The sequence below is a fragment of the Pituophis catenifer genome, unplaced genomic scaffold, assembly GCF_029215685.1.
Source record: "Pituophis catenifer annectens isolate HBS135680 unplaced genomic scaffold, rPitCat1.0.hap2 SCAF_1, whole genome shotgun sequence".
NCBI lineage: Eukaryota > Metazoa > Chordata > Lepidosauria > Squamata > Colubridae > Pituophis > Pituophis catenifer.
Window position 1 is genome coordinate 46,964,339 of NW_027256881.1, and position 13,622 is coordinate 46,977,960.

A 13,622-nucleotide genomic window follows, 5' to 3' on the forward strand; every position below is an offset into this window, starting at 1 on the left:
TGCAGAATTAATAATAATATTAGCAATCCTAATAGCGCCAGAAATATGGTAGCGAGGTATTAAAACGTGGAGTTTTATTTCAGGCGTGGCAGACTGTTGAATGCGTCCTCCAAGTCCCTTAAATGTACCATATTAAAGACATCCAAACAAACTTCTACCTCGGCATGATTTCATTTATTTTTTTTAATGGAGGCCCCAACTCACGCGGATGAAGTCGAGATTTTAAAGTCTATATTTGCAAATGTTTTCCATAGGCATCTATCTATACGGAGAAAAAAGGAGCGCGTTTCTTGAATGAGTATTCAAATCCAAAGAATCCATCGCCGTGCCCTTTACCTTTCCCCCAACGATTAAACCCCCCTACTCTAATCTGGCACCTTCTGGACAGCCGCTCTTCTCCTCTGCTTGAGGTGCCTGTTCTTAAATATATCTTCCTCCTTCTTTTTTTTTTTTCTTTTAAAGACAATTTGTAATGTTCTTTTTTAAGAAGAAGGAAGCGAGTTAGTTGAAGAAAACGTTTCTAATAGAAGAGTGAGGTATGACAAGACTTCATAAATTTGAAGCGTTGTAAGATTTTTTTTTTTTAAAAAAGAATTGCACTCCTTGATATTCCTGATATATTGGGGAAAGATACTGCCAATGTCCACCTTCTAATCATTTAAAACACAAATTAAGCCTTTTGTTTGATGACCTGCGGAAATCCACTGCTCTAAACTTTAGATGGACGAGTTGGTTATTTCTGTACATTAAAGAACGCGCTTGTAATAAACAGGAATAAAGCTGTATTTAGGAGGAATTTAAGATTGAACATGCCTTAAGAAGTAGAAATTGTGATGTGCGGGTCGTGAGGGAACCACACTGAATTTAGGTGCAGAAGATAGCGAATTTCTCTTTAAAGTTTTGAAGGGGGTTTGTTAGCAAAGGCGACCAGGTATATAATAAGATAATTGGCGTTGTCTACACCCTTCAGAACCTTCCGAATCTGAAGCTATAAGGGATCCAGGGCTACAAACAGATGAGATAGACACACGCGGGAAGAAAGGACGTTTTTATGCGTCCATGACTTCAAGGGCCCTTTTAATGTTGATAAGGGAACGGTTTTCTTCTAAGGCGAGGGCTACTGGCTTATCAGCCCCACTGACGGCCGCCTGCGTGCGCCCCGAATACCTTGACTTCGCGCAGCGCCACCCTCCCTCTCAGCAGATCCTAGCAAGACCGCGCCGTCCGATCCACCAGTTTTAACGACACTCAAAAGACGAAGAAAAAAAGATCTTTAAATCAGATTTATTCAAGGGAGCAGACATTCCTGTCCTCTTGAAACCTTACACCCGGTGTGGGACGGTTCAGAGAAACCTTGAATAGACTCTCGCATAATTCACACGCGCAATTTTCTGCCGGGCGAACGGGTTGCGCTGCGGAGCTGATCCTTTCGCTCTTAACCGGCGGCGGCAGCCTGGAGCGCAAATTGTTGGAGATAGCGGCCAAGCGCTCATCTAAGACTTGAGAGGTGAAGCCCTTTTGGAGTCAAGCTCGACTCCTGTTTATTTCTGGGGAGGCAAGCGGGGTCGTTTATACAAGAGAGGGAGAGAAAGACAGGCGGACGGACACAGACGCGCGCGCGTACACACACGCGATGCCTAGAAAGATCGCGCGCTTCTCCCGTGTTTTCGGCCACTTGATTTCTGTTGTTGTTGGTGGTGATGATGGTGGTGGTGGGTCGAGCTTTCACAGAGCCCCCCCTCCCTCCCCAGCTACCACCACCAGGTGTTGGCGTACAGCAACTGAACCATCCGGCAAAGTTGAACTCCGAACTGAGCACAAACAACTGCCAAGGTCATCTTCCCCCAAATTTGGTGATGAAGTTTCCTTCCCATCAGCAAATTGCGGGGGGGACGGGAGGAGGCGGGAGGTGCGGGGTGGAGAAAAAGGATAGAGGGAATGCGAAGAGGGGGGGGGACAGAGATTCAGTTTCTCCTCCTCTCTCTCTCTCTCTCTCTCTTCCCCCCCACTACTCCTCCCAAGTTCTGCGCTCGCTATCCCCCTTGAATCCGAAGGAGCTTCCCGATTGGGCGCTGGGCCTAGGCACGTCACTCAGACCGTGACGTGTAGTCTTCCTGTTTCCTTCAGCTGTGTCTTAAAGTAAATCTTGTTGTGGTGCGGAGCCCTCAGCTCAGCGAGGCTGCTCTGCTGCTTGCAGAAAGAAAAGACAATTACAGCCGGGGAGAGAAGAGCGCCGCAGAAGAGCTGGTTCTCCTCCCCTCTCCTCTTTCTCTCTCTCTCTCTCTCTCTCTCTCTCTCTCTCTCTCACTCTCTCTGTCTCTCGTACCCTTTCTCTCCCACTCATTACCCCCCTCCCTCCCTCTCTCCCTCTCTTCCTCTCTCTCTCTCTCTCTCTCTCTCTCTCTCGCACGCGGGCACTCTTGCTTTCACCCTCCCTTGTCCAGTTGCAATATTCATCAGCAGCCAGATTATCAAGGCGATCTGAGCATTTGTATGAGCGCGTTTCTCTCTCTTTCTTTCCTTTCTCTCTAACCAGCAAGGGTGGGGGGGACAGAGAGAGAGAGAGAGGGACTCAGTTTCTTCGCCTTTGGAACTGAGTAAGTACCTTTTTCTCCCTGCCCTTCTCTTGCTTTCTCTTTTGGGGAGGGGGACAAGGGAAGGGGGAAGGGGTATTCTTGACACTGAGACGGGCTTGTTTGAAATACTGCTTCGGAGGGGGGAGTGGTAGGTTTTTCCCCCCTTTTCGTCTTTGGATACCCTCCCTCCCCCCCCCCCTTCTCTCTCCACATTTCCTTTCCCCGGATTCTCCCTTCTGCTGAGTTTGTGACCGGAGTAAGATTGTTAAACTAAAAAAAAAAAAAAAAAATAAGCCGGCAGATGGTCCATATTCCGAAGCTTCATGGGAACCATCACAATAGTTTGGTCGGTGTGAAAGGACAAGGTTGGTGCGAAAAATGTCTTCTCGACCCTCTCCTGAGACTGTCTTTCTTCTTCCTTTTCTCTTCTCGCCAGCCTTTATTGATCCTTTGTGTTATTATAGTTTAAAGATGAGAAAATAGCTTAGTTGTAGGTGAAGTCCTGAGGTTTCTTTCCTATTTTTCCTACCTCTCCCCTTTCTCACTCCCCCCACCCCCCGCGATCGGTTCTTTCTCAACTCCCAAGTCCGGCCTTTCTTCTTCGTATTGTGTCGCTGCCTTTTTCTTTTTGTCTTCTCTGATTTGCTTATTATTTGCATGTCCCTGACTACTTCTCTCTCTCTCTCTCTCTCTCTCTCTCTCTCTCTCCTCTCTCTCTCTCTCTCTCTCTCTCTCTCTCTCTCTCTCTCTCCCTCTCCCTCTCCCTCTCCCTCTCCCTCTCCCTCTCCCCTCTCTCTCTGTCTCTCTCTCTCTTCTCTCTCTCCCTCTCTAAAGTAGCGATGGAGAGCAGTTTAGAAACCACACGCACCAGTCAGATAAAGCAGGCGTATTTGAACACTCTCTCTTTTTTATCTACCCAAGGGCTAGGAGAAGAGTTGCGGAAAGAAGCTGTTTAGGGGGAATGGGTGGCGGGACGCAGGGGAAGTTTTGAGGCCAGGTTGTTGGGTTTGGTTATACCCCGCCACTTTTCTATGAAAGCGCCTTTTCCCTGAACCCAGAGATGTTTTATTCTGGAGCCAATAAATATGTATGTGATGGGGGGGGGGGGTACAGTGGGAAACGCGAGTGGAGATTGGGGCTGCTTTATCCCAAAGAAGACTGCTGAGGCGTGCGCTGTTATCCCCCATTACATTAGAGTAGTTTGCGGTTTGTGGAGCGGCTGTCCCGCTTGCCCCACTTTGCCCCGCCTGCCGGTGATGCGCGCGTTGTTGTGGATCCAGATTGAGGCCAGGTTTAAAATGAGCCGCGCAGTCTTCGGTGGGATTTACCTGAGTCCCGACTCCCTATCGACGCCAAGGAGCCCACTCTTCGGGATTTCTTCTGATTTCTTTCAACGGTTTAAAAACCAAACGGGAGGGGGCGGGAGGTCACCTCGGGGGCCAGTTCCTTCCAGAGTTATGCCACTGACCTGAAGCGAGGTGCTGCAGACTTAAGCAGGAGAGAGCAGACGCCTGCCCTGCGCGCATCCTAATGCTACAGTTAGATGAAAAAGGGGTCCTGGCCACCAGAAACCTAATGATGGGACACCGGGGTTCCACATCCCTCCCACCTCCAAAAGCTTTAGATTAATTTGTGAGATTATGTCCACTTCATGCACAAATTCAGTACGACAAAGATAGACCTCTCTCTCTCTCTCTCTCTCTCTCTCTCTCTCTCTCTCTCTCTCTCTCTCTCTCTCTCTCTCTCTCCCTCCCTCCCTCCCTCCCTCCCTCCCCCTCCCTCCCTCTCTCTCTCTCTCTCTCTCTCCTGCCTTTCCAGAGACGACCTTTCTTCCCAGCCCTGGTGCCCACGGGAAGAGCTGCTCTAGGTCTCTCTCCGTGAGCGCACTAACTTTCAGCGCGCAGTGCAAAAGTTGCTAGTCAAAGTGCCGGCTAGAATGGAAAGCTGCTCAGGAACTTCGGCGGGCGGGCGAAGGGTGTTTCCGGAGAAGGGAGAGGGAAGGAGGGGGGAGAGAGAACCGGTTGTAAAACGGCGAGCGAACATCGGTTTGGGCTATAAAGCTGTTGTTGTTAACAGCCCCCGGTGGCCTCTTCTAAACAAGGGCGGACGGGAGAAGCGGGGGGAACCGTTCGTGCGCTTCTCTCTGGCTCCGCCTGACAAAGCTCCGGCGTTGAAATTGGACAAGGGGCGCTCGGCTCTAAGTGCGCATGGGCAGTGTCGGACAGGTGTGTTGTGTCAAGAAAGACAGGTGCAAGTTTCCCTCGGTTGAGCCCGAGTACAACGTCTATTTATGAATTTATGGCGCTTTGTTTGGAGATGGTCGGGCTAAGGAAGGACGGAAGCGCAGAGCTCTTTTGTTAAGCTGGATTCTTGGGGGCTGCAAAGCAGGTTGTTTTCACTGGGAATTTCCCAAAGAGCAGAGAAAAAGGATTTTTTTTTAAACAAAAAACAAAAAATAAAAACAAAGCTGGCTCCTTTTGCTCTGTGTGGTGTGTAAGGCAGCGCGTGTGTGAGTGTGGGGGAGGTAAACCGGTGAATGGCTGTTCTGCCTCTTATCTGCCGATTCTACTGGTAGTTTGGTAAAATCATTTGCTGTGGTAATTGGAGCATTGTTCTGGGTACATTTATTTGGAGCAAACAGCCCTGAATTTCATTTGTAAGTTAGCTTGGACCCCTTGTTTGAAATGAAACATTTTCCCAAATTAAATAGGGATTACTTTGCAGAGTAAGGCACCCACCTAGCCCCCAATTGAAACTATTTAACATCCTAACCCTATTCACCTTTCCTCAGAAATTGAGCCCTTCAAAATTCTATGGGGGCCTATTCAAAGAATGAATTATATGTGTGTGCTGCTTTGGGAACAATGTCCACTGAATGGGCTGGAGGTTATTTCTGAATGTATTTGAGCCTGGGCCTTATGTCTTAATCAAGATGAAAAACAGTAAGTATGATACAAGGAAGCTAGGCAAGTTTTGACACATTTGACACAAGAATATGTCAACGTGCTGTCACGGCACAAACAGAACCTGTGATATATTTTTGTGTAATGGATGAGAAATTGTGAACAGGCACCATTAAAGGTGACATTCTCATCTATCAAAGATAAAATGCTGTTTTTCTTTTCTTTTCTTTTTTTTTAAAAAATCCTCTTTTTCTCTCCTTCAAACCAACGCATGACTGAATTTGTAAGTCTTTGGTCTGCACTGGAATCTGCATGCTTAGAGATGACAGTCTAAATGCAGACATATGCGAACCTGTCATTTCTTTAATTTAATGCCATCTGCTAGGTTAGTGGTGATATGAGAAGCACACATATCTACTGCTAGATTTTTTTTTTTTAATGGAAAGCATTGTTTTTAATACTTCTTTCCACTGTTTTGGCAGGCTTAATACGTTTTAATATTCATCTAGTCTGCAAATGGATTTGCATGTGGCCCTATATTCTTTGTTTCTTGACCTGTTCTTTGCTAACTTTGCCATCGAGCATTTCATAAGTGGTTCCCATAAGGCCTCCTCTGTCAGTCATTTCATTGCTTTCTCTTCTGAAACTTAGTTTTTCCTGATAAAAAGTATTAACTATTTGGCATCTCATATTTTAAAAAGATAAGCTTTTTTTTTTTTTAAAAAAAAAGCCATACAATTTACACTTTGTTACTAATTTAGGATTAATTTATATTAACATTAGACATTACCTCCTACAACCTATTTAACATTATTGTTTGACAGGTAACTTTCTGCACTTTAATATGGGAAAGAGAATGCTCTCCCACCATTGCAAATTGCAAATTTAATGATCATTTCAAAATTAAATTGGCATCTCTCAGGTGGCTGAATCTTGATAGTGAGGATTTCTGTAGCGGATTTCAGTGTTCAAAATGTTTGGTCATGGATTACTTGACTGTGTTCCATTGCATGCTAGAGTAAGTTCTCAAGTATGTGCTGTGGATGAGTTGATTCAGTCTTCTGATTGGATATCCCATAACCTTAGGGAGGAGGGGAAAAATGTAGGGTGACCTTAGGTTAGGAATTATGTATGAGCAGTTGTATATAGTTGTTGATTTTGTTAGTATTTTTTTTTTCATGTTACATTAAAATGTTGGATAGCTAGAAAAAAATATTATTTTATACAATTCTGATACTAATTGGGTAAATTGTGGATGCATTTATCCAGGAGATGTTTTGCCAATGTCTTCCAAAGTCAATAAGATAGAACTCATTGTAGTCATCAAGGCATTACATACCTATGTAGGAGGGAGAGAATGCAAAATATCTCACAGCAGCTTTTCAATATCTTGCCAGATTGGCCTCCCTGTGCCAATGATGCTAAACAGTTATCTAATTTCTTTGTGTGTGTGTTTTAAAAAAATATAACGATGTTTGTGTTATAACAGACATTTACATTTTTATATAATGTCATAATTCAATTTTTTTTAAAAAAAAATCAGTGATAGAAAAATGAGCTTTACTTCTAAATTCCATCACAATGCTTCAGAAGGCATTGTATTCTATTGTATGGGTAGTGAAGCTATGCAAATTTTACATATCCATGCTTTGCACTTCTCTGAAGTGCAGAAAAATATTTTATACTTCCAAGTAAGTCAGTGCAATGTAATGGACTTAAGTTTTACAATTGATATGGATTGCTGACATCATTTAATGTGTTTCATCCAATCCTGTTGGATGAAAAATGTTGCTTAATCTATTTTTTAAAGAATTTGAGGGTGTCTTTGAATTTCTCTACTTGCGTATGGCATGCAGTGCTGTGTGCAACGAAGGAGAAAGGTAGCTGCATTCTATGAGAAGAACTAACAATTTTAAAATTTGCACTTTCGCTTTGAAAAGTTCATTGCTGTTTTTCACAATCAGCAGTTTATATCAATTTGGACTTTTAAAAAATGTATTAGAAATTCTTCCTATAAAAAGTACTTTTTTTTCCCAGATAATCCCCCCCCCCAAATTTCCATACCTACTTTAGGTTAGCTTTTATTTTATCTTTTATTTCAATCTACATTGTACCAGTGGAAAAGCAGTGTAGCAAAAATCCGTAATATACACTATAATTGCTTTACTGTAGTATCACCTAAAACAATATAATCCACGTGTACTATGTATTTAAGATATGGAGGACTGAAATGCCTTCTGAAATAGAATGTTTGTACTTGTGAGCAATGGGTATTTTTGTATACATATGTGTGATAATATTTGCTACTCATATCTTTTGCAATGTGTATGTTTGGTGGGGTGTGGTGGACTGGGAATTCAGTGGAATAGAGGAGAGGGTTGATTTCAGAAGTATTATCCAAGTTTAGGGAATACTTTTTTTTCATTACATTGCGCAGTTATCGGAAGCTATAAAAACAGACTATTTATGTTGTACCTCTCAGCAACTTTGAAAAACTGAGCCCTTTTGAAGTCCTATATAAGTTGAAGGCTCAAATAATGAAAGCTTGGCAGAGAGGGACTTGTCAAGAATAACTTAAAATGTACAAAGCTTAAACCAGTAAACTAATCAATGATATTTATGTGAACCATAATGAAAGCTAAAATTTAAATGACTTCTGAATTACCTCTGAACAAGAAATAAATCAAGCTGAGCAGATTTGCTTTCCTCTACATTGGACAGGAGCACACTCTCTAATTCAATGACCAGTTTACCCTTCTGCATATGTTTTTTTTTTCCACATATCTAGTAGGAAAATCTCACCACAATCCTATCCAAAGATCTGATTCTTGATGATTCAGAATCTTAGATTTTTCTGCAGCATTCTCTTTCCCTCAGAATGTTGATGCATTCTGGCACTTTTCAAATCAATAGACTGATCCAGGGGCATTTTTTCAGCCCCGGTAAATACATAATGTAAAATAATTACTTAAGTTTGGAAGGCAAAATATAAAGTTTGTCATATAAGAGATAGCGTGAGTGTCGGCGGGAATCAAGGAAACATGAGGAAAGTAGAGGACCAACTAATACGTATCAATTATAAGCAATACTCCAGTGATAGTCTGGCCTTCCCTTCTGGTATCTCCACTGTAAGCAAAGATGTAGAAGAAAAATGAATTCTTTGGATTATAGATCCATGGCATTGACCTTATGACTTTTCTCAATTCAACATTTTATGAGCTTTGCAGACATCCTATGCCTCATTCCATCCTTAAATGAAATACAATGAAAGGAGAAAGAAATTAGGGGCGATTTTTTTTAAAAGCATATTGGGAATACTGTTATATATATCAGAGGTCCATTGAAATCTAAAGTTCAAGTTAAAATTTGTATTGCTCTTGCTTTTCCTTTCTGCTAATATCTTTATGTCCCTTCTAAAATGATGCACTTTCATTAATGCACCCCAACAACAAGCAACCTCTTTGAGATTTAGAGTGATGACAGATTTTGAAAGTAGAGGCAGACCTCAGAAGGGTATTTACATCAGCATATAATGACAGGCTACAAATCTTTCCCATGTAGGGGACTTTCACCCCTGCACAATTTTTTTTGCCTTTTATTTATGGGCAAGGTTATTTAGTTGTAATTAACCTAGAAGCCAAAAAAATGACTTTCTGTTGTGAAGTGGAATGTTCCCATTAAATTAAACGAAGCAGCGGATATCTGAAAATACACTGATACTTGTTTATACACAAAGGATCTGAACTAGATCCATAATCATATGAAATAAACAGAGGGGAAAAAAGGCCACTGCCACCTAGTAATGAAATCCCTTTTATCTCACAGGGAATTGGAATCATTTAATTTCTCACATAATTCCATGTATGACATGATACAATAAGGTATCTTTTTAATTATTCTAATTATTAAATATTGGATCCTTAGGTCTTTGTGTAAATCCAGTTCTATGATATAATCTGAGACTGAGTATTTTTATCTCAGTGGAAACAATATATGAAGAAAGAAGTACACTGCATAAGATTGTTGTGATGAAACTGAATTTATACTAAGATGCCAATCAGATATGTTCAACCCAAAGTTATACTTGCTATTGCAAAATTCTGTATGTGTGTTTGTGTTTCTTAGTAGCAGTTCTAAGTAAAACTACTAACAACTGTGTAGCCTCCTGAAGAGTATACTGCAAAAATTTTTTAAAAAATGTAGTTGAATATTCCAAAGCTTGTACAGCATTTCTTAAGAATTATTTTATAACCTCCAAAATAACTGAATGCTTGCATAGCCTTCGAATGATAAACAAACAAATATAGGTTTCATTCTAAAAGTTTTTGTAGGGTTTTATTTTTATTTTTTTTTACTGTTACACTTACAAACCCAGGCTATACATGCTGATAGCGTAGATTATTTCAGGCTGAAATTATGCTTATTTGCATGGGTAGTCATTTTTTAGAAGCAGCTACAGATGCAGTCCTAGGGAGCACGTAGATGTTTTTACAGGTGAACCGAAACAGATGGGAACAGATCCAAAAGTCTGAATGCTGCCTTTGGCAAGATACCCTATTATTGTGGAAACTGTGCACTGTTAAGCTAATGTGGAGTTTAATATTAGATAAACATAGTATGGGAAAAATTAATATTACATTGGTATAGTTTTCAACTTGAAGGTACCGGAAGACGTCTGTAATGTTTCATATGCCATGTAAGTTTAGCATCATGGTTAATAAGTCATGAATGATGTCAAGAGCCTATTATAAAATGCAAGGAAATGTGTTATCAGTCTTCTTTTTTAAATTCTGTATTCCTGGGAAACAATGATGGTTCCTATAAAAGAAAAGATATCTGCCTTTCTCACGCTATTGCTTGATGTTGCTTTCTTTCATCTCTCTCAGTTTCTTTCCTTCAGAATCACACTCTCTCTCTTTCTCTCTCTCTCTCTCTCCCCCTTTCTTTTTATGTGTGTACGTGTGTGCATGTGTGTTTTGCAGGAAATAAGGTTTTATACGAGTACCATGTTGCATGAAATAATTATTTCAATAAGTCACCTGAGATATTATCTTGGGAAGCTGATGTAAGGGACAATGATACAGTGCTGAGAATGCCTTGTTTCTACTTCATGCAAAGAACTTGATGTCACATATCATAGCTTATGAAATGGGAAAATATCTCAAGGATGATAAATTCTGTCCCCACCCACCCCTACCCCATCTTATCCCTTTCTGGAATGCTTAAAATGATGACGTGGGAATTATATGTTTTCAAAACTCTTATTTTTACTGCAAAATGCAGTATGACATGTATTTTATAACCAAAATGTAAATTCTTCCTTAAATAGTTTTCTTATAAAGATTTCTAAGGTTTGTATCATCCTTTTTAACATATGTGTCTATAGGTATGCACGCTGCACCTGCTCATACTTACAGATATACTGGAACACCCTTATAAAATTAAACAAAATTTCTGGTTTTAATCTCAAATCTGTTTTGCAACTAAATTTGATTTTTTTAAAGCCCAAATTATATATGATAACCTTACCTAAGAAACAAGACCTACTTTCATTTTATTTTGTGACATTATTTCAAACCCTAAATTTAATCAATTGGTTGTCAATGTCGTGTGTTCTTCTAATCTACTGTTTAGGGTTTTTTTTTCTTCTAAAGATAAACAGTATTATTTTAGGCATTTGTGCAAAGAACCATATATTACTGGTGCTTAAGCAGTTTTTCCTCTTTCCTGCTTTTTTTTTTTTTTAAAAAAAATTCTTAATCCATCTTAAACCAGTGGAGCAGAAATATTTAAAGTGTTTCATTTCAAGCAGAGTGCATAATAAATTGCAATAATTGTAATGTGCCATAAATCCCAGAGCCTATGCATTTTGCATTTGATTCAGGATTGAGGTCAGGAAATTTGGAGAAATTTAAAGAAAATGATTCATCAGTCCTTTTGTTCTGTTGGCCAGGGTCCCAGGATTCTTGAGCTGTGCCCAGCTGACAAGCTTTTGAAGATGGCACAATAACTGTTCAGTGATGCCTGACCATGACAGCACAGCCCTCTTAAGTAGGCAGACCAAGAGAAGAAGAGTTGACATTGGAGTGAAACGGACGGTAGGGACAGCATCTGCCTTTTTTGCAAAGGCAAGAGCATCGTTTTTTAGTGCCATGAATCCCCAAGGTTCCGAGCAGGATGTGGAGTATTCAGTGGTGCAGCATGCAGATGGGGAGAAGTCAAATGTGCTTCGCAAGCTGCTGAAGAGGGCAAACTCCTATGAAGATGCCATGATGCCTTTTCCAGGAGCAACTATAATTTCCCAGCTGTTGAAAAATAACATGAACAAAAATGGTGGCAACGAGCCCAGCTTTCAAGCGAGTGGCCTCTCCAGCACAGGCTCAGAAGTACATCAGGAGGATGTGTGCAGCAACTCTTCAAGAGACAGCCCCCAAGAGTGTCTTTCTCCATTTGGCAGACCCACGATGAGCCAGTTTGATATGGATCGGTTATGCGATGAGCACCTGAGAGCTAAGCGTGCCCGGGTTGAGAATATCATTCGAGGGATGAGCCATTCCCCAAGCGTGGCATTAAGGGGCAATGAAAATGAAAGAGAGATGGCTCCACAGTCTGTGAGTCCCCGAGAAAGTTACAGAGAAAATAAGCGCAAGCAAAAGCTGCCTCAACAGCAGCAACAGAGTTTCCAGCAGCTGGTTTCAGCTAGGAAAGAACAGAAGCGAGAGGAGCGCAGACAGCTGAAACAGCAGCTGGAGGACATGCAAAAACAGCTGCGCCAGCTTCAGGAAAAGTTCTACCAAATCTATGACAGCACAGATTCTGAAAATGACGAAGATGCTGGTAACCTCTCCGAAGACAGCCTGCATTCGGAAACACTGGATGTCAGGGCGAGAGATTCTGTGGGGAGGTCGGATAATGAAATGTGTGAATTGGACCCGGGACAATTTATTGATCGTGCAAGAGCTCTGATTAGAGAACAGGAGATAGCGGAGAACAAACCCAGGAAAGATGGCCCCAAAGAAAAAGATCATGGGCCCAACTCATTTCATCCAGAAGGCAAGCACTTAGCTGAGACGCTAAAGCAGGAATTGAACACTGCCATGTCTCAGGTTGTGGACACTGTGGTCAAGATTTTCTCTTCAAAACCTGTACGTCAACTTCCTCAGGTCTTCCCACCTCTTCAGATCCCCCAAGCAAGATTTGCTGTCAATGGGGAGAACCACAACTTCCACACAGCAAACCAGCGCCTCCAGTGCTTCGGGGACATCATCATTCCAAACCCACTAGATACCTTTGGGAATGTGCCACTGTCTAATTCCACAGACCAAACAGAAGCACTGCCCCTAGTTGTCCGCAAAAATTCATCAGACCAGCCTGCCTCTGCCCCACCTCCTGGCAGCCATCATGCTGCTCTCCATCAATCTCCACTTTCTGCCACCACGGGGTTCACTTCATCTTCATTTCGCCATCCCTTTCCTCTGCCCCTTATGGCGTACCCATTTCAGAACCCCTTAGCAGCTCCTTCTGCCTCCTTCCCTGGGAAAGACAGAGCCTCCCCAGAATCCTTAGATTTAACAAGAGAGACCACAAGTCTGAGGACCAAGATGTCATCCCATCACATGAACCATCACCCTTGTTCACCAGCACATCCTCCTAGCACTGCAGAAAGCCTCTCAATATCTCTTATCAAGTCTGAGTGTGGTGACCTTCAAGATATTTCCGAAATCTCACCTTATTCTGGGAGTGCCATATCCTTTACAATACATAGACCATATTCTGCATGTTGATATGCTTCTATTTGATAATGGGTACTAATAACTACTAATGTTGGGGGTGCAATAGGTGCGCATAACACCCATTATTCTTAACCTGTTACTTTTTTTTTTATTAGAATTCCCATTCTATAATCAATGAAGATGTTTATTGCTGAATCTCATCCATTTGTTGCATCAATTGGATTTTGGATGCAATTTTAAATGGGTCCTTCTGAAGAGAGTCTTTCCTAAAATGCTTGACTTTAATCTTGATAAAGAGGTTGACAAAGTTCCAATGTAAGGCAGAATAACTTTGCCTTTTAAGAAGCAGGAAAAATACATCATTACCACATATTAAACAAAACCACAGCCATAAAACAGGAGAAATTTAT

The 13,622-nt window shown here is 41.6% G+C and overlaps 1 protein-coding gene across 1 annotated transcript in view; it reads left to right on the forward strand.

Moving 5' to 3' along the window:
• Positions 1 to 2,680: 2,680 nt before the first annotated feature.
• PROX1 (prospero homeobox 1) overlaps positions 2,681 to 13,622 on the forward strand; it is a 64,808-nt gene continuing 53,866 nt past the window's right edge. Inside the window, exons 1-2 of the mRNA XM_070948943.1 lie at positions 2,681 to 2,941; positions 11,433 to 13,226. Coding sequence (XP_070805044.1) covers positions 11,500 to 13,226 — 1,727 coding nt within the window. The 5' untranslated portion in view covers positions 2,681 to 2,941; positions 11,433 to 11,499. The remainder of the gene's footprint in view (positions 2,942 to 11,432; positions 13,227 to 13,622) is intronic.